Source organism: Rhinoraja longicauda, chromosome 9 (genome assembly GCF_053455715.1).
Source record: "Rhinoraja longicauda isolate Sanriku21f chromosome 9, sRhiLon1.1, whole genome shotgun sequence".
Taxonomy (NCBI): domain Eukaryota; kingdom Metazoa; phylum Chordata; class Chondrichthyes; order Rajiformes; family Arhynchobatidae; genus Rhinoraja; species Rhinoraja longicauda.
Window position 1 is genome coordinate 53,987,480 of NC_135961.1, and position 19,308 is coordinate 54,006,787.

At 49.6% G+C, this 19,308-nt stretch overlaps 1 protein-coding gene across 1 annotated transcript; it reads right to left on the bottom strand.

Moving 5' to 3' along the window:
• Positions 1-4,685: 4,685 nt before the first annotated feature.
• Positions 4,686-18,893, bottom strand: LOC144597012 (zinc finger protein 395-like). The gene is made up of 8 exons (XM_078405913.1): positions 18,642-18,893; positions 16,894-17,126; positions 15,851-15,954; positions 13,517-13,701; positions 11,993-12,093; positions 9,421-9,685; positions 7,693-7,811; positions 4,686-6,933 (listed from the first exon to the last, which is right to left on the bottom strand). Exons 1-8 carry the CDS (start codon positions 18,891-18,893, stop codon positions 6,822-6,824), a joined length of 1,371 nt encoding a protein of 456 aa, XP_078262039.1. The 3' UTR covers positions 4,686-6,821.
• Positions 18,894-19,308: the final 415 nt, after the last annotated feature.

Consider the following 19,308-nt stretch of genomic DNA (forward strand, 5'->3'; position numbering starts at 1 on the left):
TATACAGTAAATGGCAGGACCTTTAGGAGCATAGATGTGCAGAGGGATCTTGGGAAACAAGCCCTTAGCTCCCAAAAATTGGCAACATAAATAGGCAGGGTGGTAAAGGAGGCGTACTTTTATACTTGCCTTCATTAATTAGAGCTTTTTGTATTGAAGCTGGCAAGTCATGTTGGGACAGTATGATGCTTTGGTAATGCAGCATTTCGAGTACTGTGTGCAGTTCTGGTCCCGATGCTGCAAGCAGCAGCCAATTTATCATCAGAGATGACAACTATCCTTTCAACAACATTACAGGGTAGGTTCCTTTTATACAAACCAGGCCATTTCGCAGTTTCTCATAACACAAAACAATGTCAACAGTGCATGCATCAAGAAACTTAAGGTGAAAAATATTAGTTGTGCTGATTTATTTACTTTTTTCCCCCACATAAATTATGTGAGAACAACTATATTCCATATCTTCAATCTGATTTGTGAATTCTGTCAGACTGCATTTCCATAATCCAACAGAGGTGGCGATGTTGAAAGCAGATGCAATAGTTGCATTTACAAGGCTTCCAGGTGGGTATTTGAATATGCAGGAAATGGAATTTATTCTCGTAATTTTATTAAACTACTGTCAGGTCTCCCTCAACCTTCAATACTCCACGGAAAATAGTCCAAGTTCACCACGATATTGCCTGGATCAGAGGGTTCTAGCTATAAGCAAAGGATGGACAAACTTGGATTTTCTCTGGAGCGTTGAAGGATGAGAGGAGAACTGATAGAAGTTTATAAAATTACTAGACCAAGTGGACCTATTGGGCCCAAACCTCTCCTGCATTGGTGCAGCACTCTCTCCTGCCTCACTCCCCCCCCCCCCCCCTCCTCCTCTCTCCACCCACTTCCTCAACCCCCTTTGTCCCCCCCTCCTCCCCATCCCTCCCTCCACCCCCCTGGCAGTAGTTCAGGAACAAACAAAAGTTTTAGTATATAGATGAGAGGCATAGCTAGGGTGTACAGTCAGAGCCTTTTTCTCAGGGTCTAAATGTTAAATACCAGAGGGCAAGATGGTAAAATTTAAAGTAGATTTATGGAACAAGTGTTTTTGTTTGCACAGGGTGTGGTGGGAACATGCTGCCAGGAGTGGTGGTAGAAGATATGATAGGAATGTTTAATAGGCACTTAGACAGAAATGTGAGCATGCATGGAATGCAAGGACACAGACCATGTGCAGGTAGATGGGATTAATTAAAATTGGCATTGTTGCCGGCATAGACCCAGTGGACCAAAGGGCCTGTTTTTGTACTGTACTATTCCTTTCCACGCTGTGTATACATCATGCTGGCTAATATGTGGATAGCTGAGGGGGGAATTTCTGACATGTCTGATTCCATGTTTTTATGAGCACAGGGTTAAAAATGTAAATTACACAGAGCGGTACATTCCAGAAATCTGTAATCAAATTGGCAGATCAAATTTTAAAAGATTTTACTCTGCCGAGTTGAGTTACTTTAGAGTGACATCTTACTGGTCCAAATCATTATAGTTTAATGAATTGCTTTGCTTGTACCTTTGAATAATAACCTTGACACCTATTAGATTTGGTGACCATCCAAATGGTAATATATTGAAATATCCATTTGATTCTAGTGAATTAAAATTAAAATCGCCACAGAAGGCTATGGAGGCCAAGTCATCAATTGATATTTTTAAGGCAGAAATAGATTCTTGATTAGTACGGGAGTCAGGAGTTATGGTGCAAAAGCAGAATAAGGTTGAGGGAAAAAGATAGATCAGCCATGAATATATGGCAAAGTTTACTTGATGGGCTGAATTCTGCTCCTATCACTTATGAACATGTGTTTGGAATCAGATGTAGAATGAAGATTTAATCAGTGTAATAAGGATCAAGGTGGCTTCTCTTAGCTGGACATGTGGAAACACCCCCACCTGCTGGTTCCTATCTAAACTGCACACCATCCGGACATGGAGATACACCATGGGTCCTTCACGGTCACTGGTTCCAAATCCTGCAACTCCCATCACAACAGCACTGTGGGAGCGCCTTTACCACAAGAACTGCAGTCAGTCAAGGAGGCAGCACACCCCTGCCTTTCCATGGGCAATTGGGGATGGGCCATAAATCCTGAAAAAGCAATTAAAATATGAATTTCTAAACTCAATTTTTATTTTTCAATTTTTTATTTAAAATGATAAAGTTTCATGAAATGTACAAAGAAGGCTGTCAGTCATCCCATGTTACAACTGCCAGGCAAAAGGTTTAAAACTGGGACTCTTGCATGCAGCCCAATAGTATATGAACCCACCTCTGCTCCACATTGCCCTTGTCAGAACAGTGCCATAGATCTGTGTGCAGAGCACGCCCATTATACCATGGCACAATTACTCCGAATTTGGAAATAACGAATGCTGAACTTTCATTCATTATGAAATTAGACCCGCGGTCTAGGCTTAAGCTCAGGGGTGACCGCGCTTTTGCGGTTGCAGCTCCTAGACTGTGGAACAGCATCAGAACTGCCCCCTCCATCGACTCCTTTCAGTCCAGGCTCAAAACCTATTTCTACTCCCTAGCGTTTGAGGCTCATTGAGGAGGCGCTGTGAACTGTTTGCGTGCTACTGTATGTTTCATTTTTTCCCCATTGGAACCTAATCAGATGTACAGCACTTTGGTCAACGTGGGTTGTTTTTAAATGTGCTATACAAATAAAATTGACTTGACTTGACTTGACTTGACAATTACTCCGAATTTGGAAATAACGAATGCTGAACTTTCATTCATTATATGCATCACTTATAAATGCTCCAGATCCAGCAAAAAGGGTGCTGCAGTAGAGTTGCTGCCTTACAGCGCCAGAGATCTGGGTTCGATCCTGACTACGGGGGCTGTCTGTAAGGATTTTCTACTTCCCTTGACCTTATGGGGTTTCCCCCGGGTGCTCCGGTTCACTTCCAAACTCCAAAGATATACAGGGTTTGGGGTTAATTAGCTTTGGTTGTAAATTGTTCCTAATGCATAGGATAGTGCTAGTGTATGGGGTGATCACTGGTCGGCGCCGACTTGGTGGGCTGAAGGACCTGTTTCCGCTCTATCTCTAAACTCTAAGAAACACAAGATAGTCTCAGCGTTGGGACCAAATTTCCCAACACCATGGAGCAAATGTAGCAGAGTAGCTCTGGAAACAGAGGGTAAAGTGGTGTAATCCCGTCAAACCCTGAACCTTATCACTATTAACAGGATGGAGCCCGTTTAATACACAGTGATTTCTGGATCAGTGGTTGCTCTTCCCAGTAACCTGCACTGCTGATCCTGCAACCCTTTACAGCACAGACTCTGTGTTGGGCATTCACACATACCTCAATGGTCTGCAGTTCACACCAGAACCCCCACAAATGTGGAGAGGATGTTTCCACTAGTGGGAGAGTCGAGGACCTGAGACCATGGCCTCATAATAAAAGGTTGTACCTTTAGAAAGGAGACAATGAGGAATTTCTTTAGTCAGAGGGTGGTGAATCTGTGGAATTCATTGTCACAGATGGCTGTGAAGGCCAAGTCAATGGTAATTTTTAAGGTGCGATTGACAGATTCTTGATTAGTAATGGTGCCCGGGGGTTATGGGCAGAAGGCAGGAGCATGGGGTTGAGAAGGAAAGATAGATCTGTCATGATTGAATGGCGGAGTAGACGATGGGCCGAATGGTCTAATTCCTATAACTTACGGATGGATGTCCATAAGCACAAGAGAGGATATCTGACGGTTTCCCAGTTAACATCATAAGTGCATACTTAGTCACAACTGCTCACACCCACTCCTTTTGTATTCATTTTATATAAAATAAGCAAGTCAACGTCATTGTAGTTTATTCAAAGGCTCTATCAGAATCAGAATGGTCACTGATGATAATTCACTTGGGACAATAACTAAGCTTCATCTTCCTGTACACACCCGTGGCTCTGAGCTGAAGTCAGACCACTGATCAGCCCTGATCTCTCACCTCATTTTATTCATGTTGCCCTGTCAGAAGACACACAGGAAAACTGAGGAGGGAGAAAGCTGAGGAGAATCTCCTCTCTTGTTACCAGCATGGGTCAGCACCAGCTTGGAGCAGGCATTTTTAATAGAAAAACTCTGGAGCCCCCTTGCCCATATGCAAATTAATATGGTTGTCAGGGATTATGGGGAGAAGGCAGGAGAATGGGGTTGGGAGGGAAAGATAGATCAATTATGATTGAATGGTGGAGTAAACTTGATGGGCCGAGTGGCCTAATTCTTCTCCTATAACTTATGAACAACAGCACCAAGACTTGAACCTTCACCACACACACTGTTCACTGCCATGCTCTAAAGGATGACTGGGGGTGATCAAGAAAGTGTTGGCCTATATGCCACGACACAATGGAAATGTAACAACAATGGAGCTGTGTGTATATTATATACAAACACAGCACAAGGAAAACACTCGCCAGCAGGGGAATCCTGACTGGCTGCAACAAGCCCTGATACGGCAATTTCAATGCACAGGAACACAAGAGGCTGCAGTGAGATGTGGACTTGGCCCCATCCATTCCAGGCACAGCCCCCCCCCCCCCCCCCCCACTCCATCCAAAGCATCTACACAAGGCGCTGCTTCGGGAAGGCAGCATCTGTCTGAAGGATTTCCACTATCCGTGCAATCCTCTCATCTCGCTGCTACTTTCAGGCCAGAGATACAGATGCCTGAAGTCCGACACCGCCAGGTTCAGGAGCAGCTACTTTCTAACAGGTTTTGAACCAACCCAAACAACCCTAACCCCACCCCAGCCACAGAACCATGCCCGGCACTATCTTGGACCATGTTTTTCTTTGGAATTTGGTCAGGAATTACACAAGAAACAGGATCAGCCATTTCCTTATTGACTGTGGAAACAAGCTCAATGAGAAAGGTGCTGTAACTGACATTCATGGGGACTGTGATTTAATGACTAACCCTGCATTTGTTGCCAATCCCAGAATATCCAAGAATACGTCATTGCAGAGGGCAATTACGAATACAAATCATTTTACGTGGATCTAGAGTTACATATATGCCAGCCTAGGTGAAGACTGCAGTTCCTATGTTCCATATCCATGAGGGACATGGAACATAGCACGTAACAGTGTAGCACTGGAAGAAGTCTGTTGGCCCACAATATCTGTGCCAAACATCATGCCAAGTTAAAATAATCTCCTCAGCCTTTGTATGATCCATATCCCTCCATATACATGTGCATATCTAAAAACCTCTTGAACGCCACCATCATATCTGATTCCACCGCCAAATAAAAAAACATGCCCCCATGCATCTCATTTAAATCTTCCCTCGCTGGCATTAATGCTATACGCTCTAGTTTTTGACAATCCTGCTTTGGAATAAAGGTTCTGACTGTCTACCCTATCTATGCCTCTTGTAATTTTATAAATTTCTCTCAAATCTCCTCTCAGCCTCCAATCTCCAGAGAAAACAATCCATGTTTGTCCAACCTGTCATAACTAATACTCTCTAATCCAGGCAGAATTCTGTTAAATCTCTTTTGCATCCTCCAACGCCTCCGCATCCTTCCTGGAATGTGGAATCCAGAGCTGCACACAACGGTGAACCAGTGGCTTTGTACAATACTCCAGCATTTCCATGATTACCTTCACTGATATTACCAATATGTTCCATATTCTTCTAACCTGCTGTAGTGGGATTTGAGCTTGTGCCTTCTGCTCAATAGTTGGGGCTTCTGCATGCCAGTCCATTAAGTCAACCACTATACTACCTTTGTGTAGGGAAATAACTGCAGATGCTGGTTCAAATCGAAGGTACACACAAAATGCTGGAGTAACTCAGCGGGTCAAGCAGCATCTCGGAGAGAAGGAGTGGGTGACGTTTCGGATTGAGACCCTCTGTTGGAACAGCCAAAGAAAGAAAAGAAGCTAGTTTTAAATCGCAGAGGAATGGATTCAAGGGATACCGGGCAAATGGAACCCGTTTCAATGGGCATCTTGGTCAACATGGACGTGTTGGACTGAAGGGCCTGTTTCTGTGCTGTATGACGCTGAATGCTTAGGACAAAGTAGATAGTTGTTTTAACTTAATAATTAAAATCTGGAAGGCTAAAATGAGACAGAGTCAAAATGCTTTAAGTCAGCGACCTCTCATCAGAAACAATGGCCTAGAAGTCCCTGCGTAACAATGTCACTTCTGTCAATGCGTCTCCTGACAACTGCCAGCGACTCCCGGGACTGCAGCACTCCTGCACAGGTGTGGAGTTCCCGAGCTTCATCGTCCTTCCTCCCAGCTCTGCACTCATGGTCTGTGGACTCATGGAGGCCCAGCAGCTTTCAGACACTTGCACCAGTGGGTCGGTCCCTGGCAAACCGAGCTCGTAAGGAGGTCGAGAAAAAGCAGTCCAGGTTCATCCAGTCTCCTCCCCATCCCCGGCTCCAACTGCATGCATGGCACGAGTATACTGGTGGTGGTACAGCTGGGAGACACCGAGGACCATGGCCAAGCCTCCAAGAGACGGGGAGGAGGTGTCTGCCTCGTGAGCAGTTTGGTTTGGGAGCACAAGGTCCAAAAATGGAGAACTTTATAGGCTGTACAGAGGAAGTACTCTGAAGGATCTCTCAGCCAATGGATTGTAGCTGGTCCAGTTGCCCCAGAGATCGTCCTAACCCCGTCAGCAGGCAGCTGGAATATCGCCGCTGTCCGTGCCCACAGGACCCACACGGCGGCAGATCCGCTCAGTCCCGATCCTGGGGAGGTTCCTCTTGCGTGGGGACCCCACCCGTCTACGCCAGCAAGCCCCGGCGCTCAGTCGTGGAAGCGCTGACAGGCCTTCTTCCACCTACAGGCAGTGCACCACTGACTGCGGTTCTCCACGCCATAGACCTTGCGGCATTTCTTGGCTTCACCGCGCACCTTCCTGTCAACCGGAAAAAAAATCCCAGAGTTATCACTGCCCGAGTTAAACATTGAGTTTTCCAAATGTAGGTAACCACCAAAACAACCCTCCCTTCAACCCCCCCTATCTTACTCCCCCACCCCCCCCCCCCCCCACCAACACCAGGACCTGCACCTATTTCTCTCCTCCCATCCCATCCCACTTTCCTTCCTCTTGCTTCACAACTTGCAACTCTTCAATCCTTTAATCTCACACAATTTAAAAAAAATCTCTGGCCTTTGTTCCAACCAAACATAGAGACAAAATGCTGGAGTAACTCAGCGGGTAAGGTGGCGTCTCTGGAGAAAAGAAACAGGTGATGTTCCGGGACAAGACTCTTCTTCAGACTTTGTTCCAACCATCTGCCTATTCAAACCAACCCCCACGACTGTGTCCACTCTGCCATGCAGAGTGCCCTGAACTCTGCCACGCTTTGTCCTGCTCTCCCCGTGTCCAGCTTTTTTGCTCCCACTCCCCCCCTTTATAATCAGTCCGAAGAAGGGTCCCAACCCGAAACATCACCTGTCTATGCTCTCCAGAAACACAGCCTGACCGGCTGAGTTACTCCAGCACTATGTGTCCTTTTATCACTACCCAAGTTGTGAAGTCCAATCCTGTGATACTGGGACCCACTAACAACCCCTTCCTGTCCCCTGCACGTGTGGTCCAGGTGCCCACTCACCACCGCCACCCCACCGCCCCCCCCCCCCCAACCCCCGCATAATACCCCCCTTCACTTACTTGCCTCCGTGGAATATCTGTGGCGTCGACGCAAAGATGATATGGGGCTTGAACGCAGCCACTTGCGGCTGGCTGGAGAGACTGGCAAAGGTGAAGGTGTGGGTTTGCTCCGGGGATACCTGTGGTGGAAGGAGACAGACACAAAACACTGGAGTAACTCAGCGGCTCGGGCAGCATCCCCTGGAGAACAGGAATCGGTGACGTTTCGGGTCGGGACCCTATTAGGTGGAAAGAGGGCTCTGCCCGAGCCAGCTGCCTACCCCTTTTCCGAGGTTATGTCCGCGCCCGGGTGGTGTTGGAGAGGGACTACGTGCTGTCCACGGGTACCCTGGGGGATTTCCGGGACCGTTGGACACCGCGGGGGATTGGATGCATAGAAACATAGAAAATAGGTGCAGGAGGAGGCCATTCGGCTCTTCGAGCCCACACCGCCATTCGGTGTGATCATGGCTGATCATCCACAATCATCCTGGATAGGGATTGTAGTGTAGTTGTATAATAGTTTCATTTGATATATTTGTTTGTATTGTATTCTGATGGTGGGTTCTGTTTTGTTTTATTGTATTGTATTGTTTTTAAATAATTGAATACATTTTTTGATACAAAAAATAATAAATTAAAAAAATCTGGTGGAAAGAGATTGAATGTCGTAGCTGACCAGGCCCCGATCATAGCAAAGGTACCGGGGTCTCGCCCCGCTCACGCCCAGAGCCTCGCCCGACACCTGGGTCTCTCCTTGATGCAGGAGGATCCCAGTATCAGTACTGGTGGGTTTCCGACTAACGCGGATCCTGGGGTCTCCCACTGGGGGAATCCCCAACGCCCAGGATCTAGGACTAGAGGGCACAGCCTCAGAATAAAAGGACATACCTTTAGAAAGAAGAGGAGGAAGTTTAAGAGTAAGGGGTAGGCCATTTAGAAAGAGGATGAGGAAAAACCTTTTCACTCAGAGAGTTGTAAATCTGTGGAATTCTCTGCCTCAGAAGCCAGTAGAGGCCATTTCTCTGGATGCTTTCAAGAGAGAGCCAGATAGAGCTCTAAATGATAGCGGAGTCAGGGGGTATGGGGAGAAGGCAGGAACGGGGTACCGATTGTGGATGATCAGCCATGATCACATTGAATGGCGGTGCTGACTCGAAGGGCCAAATGGCCTACTCCTGCACCTATTGTCTATTGAATTACTTAAGGATAACGGGATTTCCCTTGACACCCAGGGTCCACCCACCAAGGCCTGGAATCTTCCTCAGAGGTGTGGGTACGCGTCTCCCTCTCACACCTGGGACTTCTCTCCCCTGGTGAGCATATCAGGCCCTGACACCCATGATCTGCCCTAACCCCAGGCTCTTCCCCTGAGGTGTGGGTGCTGGGATCTCCCCCTGACCCCCTAGAACCTTCCCCTGAAGCAAAGGCACTGACATCTCCCACTGACACCAGTGATCTTCCCTGACTCCAGTTCTCCTGAAGTGATGGTACCGCTGTCCCTCTCACAGCTGGGGTCTCCCCCCCCACCCCCCAAATGAGCATACCAGGGTCTCCCCCCTGACACCCGTGATCTCCTTCGACACCCCAGGGTCTTCCCCCGAAGTGAGGGTAGTGGGGTCTCCCCTCTCAAGTCCAGAGTCCTGCCCGACACCAGGGTCTCCCCCTGACCCAGGAGCACAACAGGCTGCTAGACGTGAACAGGAAGGAGAGGACACTCTGCCCCGATTGCTAGGCCGTTGGTCCTACCTGGTAGGTGTGGTCCACATAGACCTGCCTCAAGCAGCTGGGGGCCGATCGGCTTAGAAGGGGTGCGCTGCGGGCCAGGGCATCTGGAAGCACATCCGGACTGCTGAGGAGCTGCGGGCTGCCTGCCAACTGCTGGCACTGCGGAGAGGGGGGAGGAGGAGAGCAGTACTGGCCGCTGGGGGCTTCAGAGACGCTCTTCGCATCCTCCATGATCTCGGTATAGTAGAAGTCCTCCTCGCCATCACTGTGTTCCGAGTCACTGCGGCTGTCAGGGACAAAGCAACAGGGATCGCGTCAGAAACTCTGGAGTACAGGCAAGACACACCACCCCAACCCCATCCACAGTCACATCATCCCCCAGACACCAAGAAGCGCAGCTTGTCTCCAATGACTCTCACCACCCTCTACAGATGCATCATAGAAAGCATCCGATCGGAATGTACCAAAGGTTGAGTTTCAGTTTAGTTTAGTGTCACATGTACCGAGGTACAGTGAAAAGCTCTTGTTGCGTGCTAACCAGTCGGTGGAAAGGCTATACATGATTACAAATCGACTCATCCACAGTGTACAGATACATGATAAAGGGAATATCGCTTAGTTTTTAGTTTAAAGATACAGCGCAGAAACAGGCCCTTTCGGCCCACCGGGTCCGTGTCGACCAGCGACCCCCGCACATTACCACAATCCTATACCCACCAGGGACAATTTTTTACATTTACCAAGCCAATTAACCTACAAACCTGTACGCCTTTGGAGTGTGGGAGGAAACCGAAGATCTCGGAGAAAACCCACGCAAGTCACGGCAAGAACGTGCAAACTCCGTACAGACAGCACCCGGAGTCGGGATCGAACCCGGGTCTCCGGCACTGCATTCGCTGTACCACGGTGCCGATAAAGTGCCTTTAGCACACGATAAAGTCCAGAGTAGGAGAGGATAGTCTTGCCTACTGCTCCCTCAAGGTCCGCTGCCTCAGGGCACAAAGGTGGACGGGCGAAGAGAGGGACGTCGCGTTCAAGGAAGGCGATGACTGGAGGCCCGCAGAAGCCTAGGGCTCGCCTGGAACGGGCACCGCTCATAGGAACTAGAGCCTGTACTGGACCTGAGGAATGGTGCCAAAACCTGGCGCCTCTTGCATGTGTGCTCAGTAGATTATTTATATACACTTTGCTCATCGGGGGTGGTTCTTAGGTGCAGCAATACTTTTCTGAACTGTATGTAAGAAAATAACTTCACTGTGTGTTTGCACATGTGATAAACGAATAAAAGCACTACTACTACTACCAGATTGGCTTGGCAACAGCTCGTTCAAGACCACAAGAAGTTGCAATGAGTTATGGATGCAGCCCAATCTATCAAACAAATCGCCATCCCTACCTAGCCCATCCTGCCATAATGGAATACATGCTGCCTATGGAAAGCTTCAAGCATAATCAAGGATCACACACTTTTCCCTCTACTGTCAGGTAGAAGATACACAAGCTTGAAAGCACCTACCAACTGATTCAAGAGCAGCTTCCTTCCCACTGTTACTAGATTACTGAATACATAATATACTCGGGACAAATTCCCAATCTCAGAACTGACACAGAGGAGGAGTTGAAGCCAGTGTGGATCAGCTATGATCATAGTGAATAGTATAGACACAAAATGCTGGAATAACTCAGCGGGTCAGGCAGCATCTCGGGAGAGAAGGAATGAGTGACGTTTCAGGTTGAGACCCTGAAAACGTCACCCATTCCTTCTCTCCTGAGATGCTGCCTGACCCGCTGAGTTACTCCAGCATTTTGTGTCTACCTTCGATTTAAACCAGAACCTGCCGTTTTTTTCCCTACACGTAGTGAATAGTGTGGCAAGCTTCAGGGGCTGAGTGTTCCTGTTCCTATTTCTTGTGTTCTTGCAGGTCACTTTTCACTTCCTATTTGCCCTCAGTACCTTCAATCTGTGCCCTCTGCCCATAGTCACTTCTACTAAAGCCTGACACTTTTGAACATTTCCATTCATCTGCTATGCACCTCAACCAATTCCAAAGAGAACCGATCCACTTTTTCCTCAAGTCCACTCGGAACCATTTAGTTTAGTTTTGAGATGCAGCATGGAAACTCATATGTCTGACCATGATGTGTGAACTGGGATTGTGTAGAGGAAGCTTCACTCTGATTAATCTATGCCCTGCGAGTGTGTGATGGGACAGTGTAGGAGCTTCGTATGGCGTTTGATCCTGGAAGTGTTTCATGGGATGCTGTAAAGGGAATTTCACTCGGTGTCGAAACCCATCCCTGGGAGTGTGGAGCAGGCAGTATTGAGGGATCTTCACTGCATCTGACCCTGGAAGTGTGTGATGGGATGGTATAGAGGGAGATTCACTCTGTGTCTAAACCATGCCCTGGGAGTGTGTGACAGGCAGCATTGAGGGATCTTCGCCGTGTCTGACCCTGGAAGCGTGTGATGGGATGGTGTAGAGGGAGCATCACTCCTGTCCTCCAACCTATGCTGCGCCAGAGTTTTATGTCGCTGGGAACATTGAACATGTTCCACACACCCTGCCCATTCTCTCCCCGAGCAGTGCCTTACCCGAGGTGTATGGTTCGAATGTGTCTCCGTATTCCCACAGTGGATGAGAGGCATTTCTGGCAGTGGGGCCACATACAGCGATACATGAGCTTCAGCGAGTTCTGCGAGGGAGGACAGGCAGAGGGCATTAGGCACCTGAAAACTCTCTCCACATTTGCACGTTTAGCCCCATGCATCCCCACCATTGCAACCACTGAGCGAGACCCTCACCCCAGCTCCCTCACTCAACCCCCGACCCTGCAGCACTGATCTGAGCTGCTCCCAGGCACGATGTCGCCCTCCTCCCACACAGATCCTTCTCCACAGTACAGGGCCCTCCCACACAGCTCACCCTCACTTCTAGTTCCTCAGAGGTTTCAGGAGATTCAGCATGTTGCTAAATACTCTTATCAAACTTCCACAGGTGTATAGTGGTGAGCACTGTCTGTTTCACCTAGTGTAGCTAATCAATAGACAATAGGAGCAGGAGGAGGCCATTCAGCCCTTCGAGCCAGCACCGCCATTCAATGTGATCATGGCTGATCATTCGCAATCAGTACCCCGTTCCTGCCTTCTCCCCATACCCCCTAACTCCGCTATCTTTAAGAGCTCTATCTAGCTCTCTTTTGAAAGCATCCAGAGAATTGGCCTCCATTGCCTTCTGAGGCAGAGAATTCCACAGATTTACAACTCTCTGACTGAAAAAGGTTTTTCCTTATCTCCATTCTAAATGGCCTACCCCTTATTCTTAAACTGTGGCCCCTGGTCCAGGAAATTTATGGTAAATATACATATAGATTCATAGTCAGGGTCATAGAGCATGAAAATTGGCCCTTCGGCCCAATGTGCCCATGCCGACCAAGATGCCAGTCTACACGTACCATTTACCCGAACTTGACCTATATCCCTCGAAACCTTTCGTATCCATGTACCTTAAGTTTAGAGGTACAGCATGTAAACAGGCCCACCGAGTGCACGCTGATCAATGATCACCCCATACATTGGTTCTATTCTGCACACTAGGGACAATTTACAGAAGCTAATTAGCCTGCAAAGCTGTGCGTCTTTGGAGTATGGGAGGAAACTGGAGCATCCGGAGAAAACCCACAGTCATAGGAGCATATACAATCCCTTTACAGTCAGCACCCGTAGTCAGGATCGAACCTGGATCTCTTGCACTGTAAGGCAGCAACTCTACCATTGCACTATAGTGGCCCCCCAAATTCCTTCATAAATATTGTTGTACCTGGCTCAACCCCTTCCTCTGGCAGCTTGTTCCATATACCCAACACCCTCCGTTGGGCTTCATGTTCTCATGAAATCTTTCCTCTCTCACCTTAAATCTGTACCCTCTAGTTCTGGATTCCCCTACCCTGGGGAAAAAGACTGAGCACATTCACCCTATTTATTCCTCTCCTGATTTTACACATCACTCCAAGTCATTTACTATGCCTGTAAAGCTTCAGCAAGCAGGAATTTCATTCTCCTGATGAATATAGTGCGTATAAACACTCTCAACTCCATGACACCAGCTGCAATCCGTACCTTCCTTTTCCGAGGAGCTGGCTCCTCCAGCAACAAGGGATGTGGGATGTGAAAGTCAAGACCGTCATCTCCCTGCCCTGGTGCGAGGGCCTGGGGAAGTGGTGGGGGTGAAGGAGACGAGGAGTTACTGCTCCTACAGTCACTGCTGCTCCCGTTTCGCACATCGATCCTGGAGTCTGCCAACGCTGCCATAGGGACAAAGCAGACAAGAGGGTTACTTCATAGCGAACACCCACGTGTGCGAGCAGGCAGGGCTAAAGTATGACCAGTTTGTGCATGAACACGCAAGCGTGATCACATGTACGGACAAACACGTGTAGAGACATGTGTGTGTGAGGGGACAGGCCGCGACACTGTCGAGACATAGTCACAGGCCCTTCAGCCCACTGAGTCTACAATAACCACCAATTACACACGAGGCAATAAAACCACTGACCTGCATGTCTCTGGGATACAAGAGGAAACCGGACCACCCACGGTCGCTGGGAGAACGTGCATACTCTACATCAACAGCGCTGGGGGTCAGGATTGAACCAGGGTCACTGGAGCTGTGTGGCGATGCACCTCACCAGGCACAGTACAGGATTTTGCCACGGTCAGAGTCTGGGTGAGATTGGAGGCAACACGAATGTTCGGGTCGAGGCAGGGATGCGGCCATCAGGTGCACGGGGAATAACTCACAGCGGCCCGCAGACCTCTCACGCTGGAGGCCCCAAGAGGAATGGGCATTACTCCTGGGCCAGGCCAAGCTGGCCATTCGTGGGTCAGGGCGCCAGGCAGAATAGGGCTCTGCCTGAGCCAACTGCCTGCCCCTTTTTCAGGTTATGTCCGTGCCAGGGTGACCCTCAGAACGGCACACGCGGTGACCATGGCACCATGGGGGGTTTCTGGGACCGTTGAATGCATCCTGGACCAGGATTGTAATATAGCTATTTAATATTTAATATTTAGAAAACTAGGCTGTAGAGGCCAAGTCAATGGATATTCTCAATAGACAATAGGTGCAGGAGGAGGCCATTCAGCCCTTCGAGCCAGCACCATCATTTATCGTGATCATGGCTGATCATTCTCAATCTGTACCCCGTTCCTGCCTTCTCCCCATATCACCTGAGTCCACTATCATTAAGAGCTCTATCTAACTCTCTCTTGAAAGCATCCAGAGAATTGGTCTCCACTGCCTTCCGAGGCAGAGAATTCCAGAGTTTCACAACTCTGGGTGAAAAAGGTTCTTCCTCGTCTCCGTTCTAAATGGCCTACCCCTTATTCTTCGGCAGAGAAAAGTTAGTCCGGGTGTCAGGGGTTATGGGGAGGAGAATGGGGTTAGAAGGGAGAGATAGACCAGCCATGATTGAATGGCGGAGTAGACTTGATGGGCTGAATGGCCTAATTCTACTCCTATCACTTATGAACATTTGGTTATTTTTGTGATTAGTGGTGGGTGTGTTGGTATTGTTTGTTTTGTAAATTTTATCATGGTAAATAAATGAATACATAGCGGCACGGTGGCGCAGCGGTAGAGTTGCTGCTTTACAGCGAATGCAGCGCCGGAGACTCAGGTTCGATCCTGACTACGGGTGCTGCACTGTAAGGAGTTTGTACGTTCTCCCCGTGACCTGCGTGGGTTTTCTCCGAGATCTTCGGTTTCCTCCCACACTCCAAAGATGTACAGGTATGTAGGTTAATTGGCTGGGTAAATGTAAAAATTGTCCCTAGTGGGTGTAGGATAGTGTTAATGTGCGGGGATCGCTGGGCGGCGCGGACTTGGTGGGCCGAAAAGGCCTGTTTCCGCGCTGTATATATATGATATGATGATGATATGATTTATTTTTGGTAAAAAAAAGAGGAATGGACACACCCAGGGGGACCCCACGCTCTCACAGGGAGAACGCGTCAAGATTTTAGATTTAGAGATACAGCGCGGAAACAGGCCTTTCGGCCCACCGAGTCCGCGCCACCCAGCGATCCCCGCACACTAACACTATCCTACACACACCAGGGACAATTTTTTTTTTACACTTACCCAGTCAATTAACCTACAAACCTGCACGTCTTTGGAGTGTGGGAGGAAACCGAAGATCTCGGAGAAAACCCAAGCAGGTCACGGGGAGAACGTACAAGCTCCGTACAGACAGCGCCCGTAGTCAGGATCGAACCCGAGTCTCCGGCGCTGCATTCGCTGTAAGGCAGCAACTCTACCGCTGCACCACCGTGCCGCCTGCCTGCCTGCGTACATGCGTTCCATGTGATCACACACACGTGCGTCCCTGCACACACTGTTGACGGAGGAGCCCACACATCGGTGCGTGGGCAGGGAGATTGCGCTGGTGGTCCTACCTGGAGCCAGGCTGCTGGGCGGAGGGTTGAGCCGTGGACTGCAGGACAGGCTGCTGAGCACCATCGCCGCCATGATCTCGTCCATGTCGACAGCACATGAAGCCCTGCCATGGACAGAGCGGGGAGTTAGAGGGGCCGCAGAGAGCTCACCACACACCCGCCCACCCAGTGACACCAGCTGCCCGCCCCAAACCTGCTACACAGGATGAAGGAAAGTGGAGCACCGTGTGGGCCTGGGAGCCTGCTGGACCCCCCACTTCCAATTACCCCATTATATCCCCCCCCCCACACCTTCATGCTAGAATCTTTGGGACTCCATTCGACCCCCCCCTCGCCCCCTCTCCTTAGCCTCCTCATCACCTCCTCCAATTCGTGGGACCCCTTTATTCCCTCCCTCATCCTCTCCGACCCTCTCTCAACCACCTCCTCACCCTCCGATCTTTAGGATTCCATTAGACACCCCCTCACCCTTTAGCACCCACCCCCCCCCCTTCATCCTTAGCCTCCCCCACTTCATGGGAACCCAATATCCCCTCCCTCATCTCCTCATTAGCCCTCAGCCACCTCTTCACTGATCTCTGGGATACCATTAGACCATCCCTCACCCTCCAGTGACCCCCTTTAGCCACTACTTCACCACATTCTGGGAACCCAATATTCCCAGCCTCATCTCCTTAGATACCTCCCCTCCAATCACCGGGACCCCCCATTAGATCCTCCCAGACACTTGCACCCCCTCCAGGGAATCCTTAGCTAACCCCTGACCACCCAATCTCTTACACCTCCATTAACCCATCCCTCATCCGACCGAGCCCTTCAAACTCTCTCTATAAGCCCCCGCACCCGTCCCCCTCCCTCTGACTCCCCCAGATGTCCAGCGATGGCGGTGAAGGTTTCCAGCCTCGTCCTCTCCTCTTGGACCTAAATGAGCCACAATGTCCACACTCCCTTCCCTCCCAGATTCCGACCCCATCCCCCCTCCACGTCCCACCGTTAATCTCCCCTCCAATGCTCGGCTCCATCCCCAACGGCCGCTGACCTACCTCGGGGGCACATCGATGGTCTGCGAGGAGGGGGCGCTGGGCGAGGTTTTGGTGTACTCCCTCTCCAGCTCCTGGAGGCGGGGGGACCTGCGGCTCTCGCCCAGCCGCACGTCCTCCGCCCGCCGCAGGGAGCGCAGGTCCAGCTCTCGGACGTAGACACGGACCTCGTTGTCCACGTGGTTGTGCTGCTCCACCACCCCTGCGTACTCACGCCCACCGTGCGTCAGGTATACCTGGGGGAGACAGAGGAAGGTTATTCTCAGCAGCCAGGGCAGGATGGCTTGCAGAGGTCAGGTCAGGGGAAGAGGCGCGGGGAGAGGCTTGAGGCAGGGATGTGAATGTTGGGCTGCTGGGGTCTTACAATGAAGTTGGGGATCAAATGTGGAATGGGATAGGAGGAGATGGTGGGATGGGGAGTGGGTTATAGTACAACCATAGCAAGACAGCTTCTAAGATGGCGCCCAACACAGGCGACTATTTGCGTGCTAGCCACAGAAGCAGATCTACAAACTCATATTACAATCCCTCCATACTCTGAAATATCTATCCTACAGCACCATTTCTTACTTTAACTTTGATCCTCTTGACTCCTGTATTGGACTTTGCTGGCTTTACCCGGCACTAAATGTTATTCCCTTATCATGCACTGTAACTGGATCGGTTGTAATCATGTATTGTCTTTCTGCTGACTACTTAGCATGCAACAAAAAGCTTTTCACTGCACCTCAGTACTAAGGTGAGGTACTCAGTACTCAGTACTAACCTAAACTGAACTGGTTATAATGTGGAGCGTCCCCACCTTCAGACCCAGGCTCAGTTTCTCAGCCAGCTCCCCCCATTCAACAAAACCACTCCAGGTCCATTGCGTGGATGATAGACACAAAATGCTGGACTAACTGTTTGAAGTGACTCATGGGCAAGTGGAAAGGAAGAGGCCACTCGGCCCCTCAAACCTGCTCTGCCATTCGCGTGATTGTGCTGATCTATAGTACATTGAACTACCTATAATACAACATGGGAACAGGTCCTTAAGCACACAAAACCCATGCTGAATATGATACCGAGTTATACTAATCTCCTCTGCTTGTGTATCATTCACATCCCATCATTCACTGCATATCCAAAAGCCTCTTAAATGCCATGGTCGTATCTTGTCCCACCTCTACCCCAAGCAGTTCATTCCAAGCACCGACCACTCTCAGTATAAAAAAAGAACTTGCCCCATAAAAAACTCCTTTAAACTTTGCTCCTCTCATCTTAAAGCCATGCCCTCCAGACTTTGATACTTTCAAGGAGGGTAAAAGATTCTGACTATCTACCCATTCTGTGCATCCCTTAATATTATACATTACTATCAGGTCTCCGTTCAATATCTGACACTCCAGAGTAAACAACCCATATTTGTCCAAACTCTCATTATAGCTAATATCCTCTAAATCAGACAGCATTTTGATAAACTTCTTCTGCCCTCTCTCTAAAACCTCCACATCCATCCAGTAATGGGGTAACCAGAACTGCATACGATACTCTACATGCGGCCTAACCGAAGCTTTATAAAACTGAAACTCAGCTTCTTGACTCTTGTACTCGATGCCAATGCTGGTCTAATTCCTCTTCCCTACTGCCCTCAGTTCCTCCCTCCTTCAGTCACCCTCTACCTTGAGCTCCTGCCCCTCTCCCCCCCCCCCCCCCCCCCCCCCATAAGTAGATGACCCTCAAACCTCAGGGCAGGCATGGGGTGAACTTACTTTCTGTCCGGGCTGGAGTTTGAAGTGTGTCACGCTCTGGAAGCCTGGGCCAATGATGTTGTCCTCGCTGTACTCCATGAACCGACCATCCTCAAACGACACTGTGTACGAGGTGTTGCTGCTCCTGCTGTCCAGCCGGAATGCTTGGATCAGGCCGGGGATCAGCATCCCATCACCGGAAGGGCTGGGGGTGTGGACGAGGGCGCCCAGCAGGGAGCGCTTTCCCAGACGTCTGGACAGCACACTGACCATTCTGCCCTGCAGCGAGGAGGGTAAACACAGGGCTCAGTGTTAGGCTTGGGCTGGACAGTCAGCAAACTCCTGCATCCTGCCACATCACCTAACTTCAGATGAGATCCTCAGCGGGGTGTTAGGGCCAGCACAGTGGTGCAGCAGGTAGAGCCACTGCCTCACAGCTCCTGTGATCCAGGTTCGATCACAACTTCCCGTACTGTCTGTGTGGAGCTTGCATGCTCTCCCCGTGACCGCATGAGCTTGCCCCGGATTCTCCCACATCCCAAAGACGTGGGGGTCAATAGGCTAATTGGCCACTGTAAATGTCCCCTATTGTGAAGTTGAGTGGTGGAATGTAGGGGGATCAGAATGAGGGGAGGATAAAATGGGATGAGCGTGGGATTAGTGCAAATGGGTGGTTGATGGTCGGCAC

Bases quoted from the DNA above. Each gene is read 5' to 3' on its own strand.
- LOC144597012 (XM_078405913.1), bottom strand. From the start codon at position 18,893: ATGGTCAGTGTGCTGTCCAGACGTCTGGGAAAGCGCTCCCTGCTGGGC. The intron at 15,955-16,893 runs GTAGGTCAGCGG...TGTCCATGGCAG, and splicing joins ACCATCGATGTGCCCCCGAG to GGCTTCATGTGCTGTCGACA. The intron at 13,702-15,850 runs GTAGGACCACCA...TCCCTATGGCAG, and splicing joins GCCCAGCAGCCTGGCTCCAG to CGTTGGCAGACTCCAGGATC.